The following is a 3,462-nucleotide window of genomic DNA, read 5'->3' as shown; positions in this document are numbered from 1 at the left end:
GAACGCACTATAAATACTAATCACCAATTAGTAAAAAAAAGAAATTCTTTTCGATATATAATACATACATCCTTTTGTTACTGAAATCGCACTTTTCGAGGCTTATGACTGTTTTCATTAATCACGTGATATTTTCATCCAGGTTTCAATCGAAAATAATGCACAGACGATTCCTAACAATACTGAATGCATAATTGAAGTTTTGGATACACATAAAAATCTTGGCTTTCAGGCTTTCGCGGCTGTTGTCTTCTTTAGTCTTCATGGCTTCCGGATGGTTGCCGCGTCCGTTTGCAGTGTGGTGCCGACGTTTCGCAGGCGTTGCAGTCTGCATCATCAGGGCTGGGAGACTCTGATACTGAGCTCCCTCGCGTTGCGCTCGTCCTTTTATACTCCTTCTTGGGGGGAAGGGGGGGGTAGTCAGAGGGCGGGGTAGTCGGAGGGAGGGGGGTCAGCCAATGGCGGCTGAGAGACACATAAAAATATTTTGACAAATTACGAATTGCAAAGCTCGAGTGCATGCTCTGACGAATCAAAAGTGTTAATTGAAACGGAATTAGGAAGTCTATCCGCTCTACAAGAGGATGAAAGCTTTGAGCTTTTTAATAATCAGGGCGATAATGCTGAATTGTCGACGATAAATAACACGGGTGAAAAACGTGAAGAACTTGTACAATCTCAACCATACAAAAAATCAAGCTCGAAAGAAATGAGTTCAGTTCAAGTAAACCCCTTCGACATCGAAAATTGAAATCAATACTTCGGGGATCGTCAGTAATAAATTAGAATCTAAAGAGGTACCATATTGATATTTGTTATCTTTGATATTTATATACCTAACCATATTGATATTTATTATCTTTTCTTACTGAAATTTCATAATAAATTTTTCTTAAATTAAATTTTCTTCTAAATTTTGTACGATATCTACTCTTTTCATATTTGTTTCTAAAAGTTTTTATATAATATATAGTATAATCTTAAAAACCGGATTAAAAATTGCAATTGTAAAGTGTAAAATTTTATAATGGCCATTACTTTCAACGCCATTATTGTCTTCTGTAGTACTATATTATTAATTAAAAAATCAGTTTTCAGTATTTGCCTTTATTTTAATGTACTTATAACTCTAATGTACTATTGACTTTAAAAGGAGTTGGAAGCTTTCTTAACAACGTGTAGTGATGGATGAATTGCGCTGATGACTTTTGAAAATAATGGAAAACTCACTGAAGCCGTGCGTCGAAAATTAACATCCATAATCGTAGATCATTTGGTGATCGTGTATGGACGCGACTTAAAAAATTCGCATTTTAAGATTGTGGCGGAATTGATTGTCAAAGTATTTCCAACGGAATATTCAGTACGTACGATTTCTTTATTTGTCATAAATTCTGTTCCATTGACTCATGAACTAAGTGGTATTGATTCCTAAATCAGGAAGCATACTATGTACCGCCGTATACAGAAGGTGTTAAACAAAATGTGTCAAAAGGAAAATTACCTTACAAGCATAGAAACCTCAAGACTTCTATGAAGGAAAAAGGTGTAGTAATTAAATCAATATCTTCAAGCCAGATTTCCTCCCATGATATCACAATTAAAAATTGTAAGTATAATATTTTATAATACATATTATGAATTATACTCAAGTGCATGCCTTTTACTTACATCTATGCTTAGTCAGTACGTATGTACAACAATTTGAGAATAGTTGTATATTATTTCTTCAACACTAATTTATTGTAGTACTGCCTGAGCAACAGTTTCTGGAATCACAAGTGTGGCTTAAGAGCTACGCAGAACCATGGACGGAAGTATTGGAGTGCTGGACAATAACAGCACCAAATCGAATTCTCCAGCTCACCAAAGGCAAAGATCTTCTGATAACTAATATTCTGACGGAGTGGCCACTATTTAAACATCCATTAGGATATTCTTTGGTACGATACACATCTTAGATATTTTCTCTACTTATTTGACTTAAAATAGATAGGTTTTAAAAAACGAGATTTTAAAAAATTAAATTATGAAAAATTCGTATGATTTCTAAAATGTCATTATTTTCTAAATTCACGTTCTTAAAATGACTTTACAGATTTCGATCGATTTTACTGTTTTGTTTCCGGATAAAGGACCTAAGCTTTTAAACGGGTGGTCTAGTTGCAGAAATAAGCTCATGAATATTATGAAAGAGCGTTCAAAAAAAGACAAACAGTCGATGGCACATAAGATTTTGAATACTCTTCCTTCTACGATATCAGAAGGTAATTAATACATTGTGTATAATTATATTACATAAATTACATAATGGTTTACGTACAGATGGCAAAGACGTTGTTGTAATGCACTTGTTACCAACATTGCTACCGCCAGCAATAATTCGAGAAAAGGATAAAAAATCATGGAAACCGACAATAGCAGAAGCTCAAGAAACGTTTGTTCTACATACCACAGTAAGCAACATTATCAACTAATAAAATATTCTTTAAGTTTCCTCTAATACTAACTCTAGTATTAATGGATAATTTTTTGTCTTTTAAGGATTCCGTGAGCAAGCAAATCTTTCTAGAACAAAGAAAGAAGAAATATGAAAAACTCATGCGACCGATTCAACCGTGTGTGATCGTAGTAGGAGAAACATTACAGACTGCAAAGGACTTCTATGTACTATTCGAGAATATTGAGTATAAACTGACCAGCATACTGGCGGCAGTAGATACATGTTTCAAAATCATACATGTTATGAACCTAGTATATCCACCCGAAGCATACAATACGTGGATGTTTATTCAGAGGTATTTTTATGAATTATACTTACAAAAGGAGAAAGTGCCGACGTGTGTTACGGGTCTTATGAGTGAACTATAGTCGAAACTATAAGTACACATGCAATTTTGAACACTGCAATTATTTTCGTTACATTAGCTTTTTTATTTCTTAATTTATTCTGAATTTCGGCAATTAAAAGTGCAAACATTGTTTTTAATAGTAACTGAGTCAGAATCTGTTTTCAATACATTCATGTTTTTTTGTTTTCATAACACTGAAGGTCTTACATTAAATCTTGAGTATAAACCTAGAGTAAGTCAAAGTTTTTTCATGGTAAAATCAAAATCTTCTAAATTTGTTTTTGTAACTCTAGAGAATCTTTTTTAAATACATACATTTATTTTTTCGTAGCGCCTAAGCCTTTTGTAAATATATAACTATCGACGACAAAGGCTCGTGTTGAACTTGTTAGGAATAAGCGTATTGAATTTTTTTAGCTTCTAAGAGCCCATTTTCAATTCCAAATATTTATATTTCTTTTTAATTTTTAAAAGTTCATATATAATAAAAATGTACTTTTGCGCATTTAAGAACCGTTATGATTATTGCCAAGATGGCTATAATACTCCAGAAGCACTGTTTTTACACATTCAAATTTATCATATCAAATTTATCATATCAAATCATATC

At 32.9% G+C, this 3,462-nt stretch overlaps 1 protein-coding gene across 1 annotated transcript; it reads left to right on the top strand.

Annotated features, from left to right (window-relative positions):
• Positions 1 to 2,077: 2,077 nt before the first annotated feature.
• LOC105556612 lies at positions 2,078 to 3,426 on the top strand. Its single transcript, XM_012003710.1, has 3 exons — positions 2,078 to 2,267; positions 2,326 to 2,456; positions 2,545 to 3,426. Exons 1-3 carry the CDS (start codon positions 2,087 to 2,089, stop codon positions 2,869 to 2,871), a joined length of 639 nt encoding a protein of 212 aa, XP_011859100.1. The 5' UTR covers positions 2,078 to 2,086; the 3' UTR covers positions 2,872 to 3,426.
• The last annotated feature ends 36 nt before the right edge of the window (positions 3,427 to 3,462 follow it).

The sequence above is a fragment of the Vollenhovia emeryi genome, unplaced genomic scaffold, assembly GCF_000949405.1.
Source record: "Vollenhovia emeryi isolate VEMERY1.0 unplaced genomic scaffold, V.emery_V1.0 DF939894.1, whole genome shotgun sequence".
In the NCBI taxonomy this organism is placed as follows: domain Eukaryota; kingdom Metazoa; phylum Arthropoda; class Insecta; order Hymenoptera; family Formicidae; genus Vollenhovia; species Vollenhovia emeryi.
The sequence above is the reverse complement of the archived record's forward strand: the minus strand, read 5'-3'. Positions and strand labels throughout refer to the sequence as shown.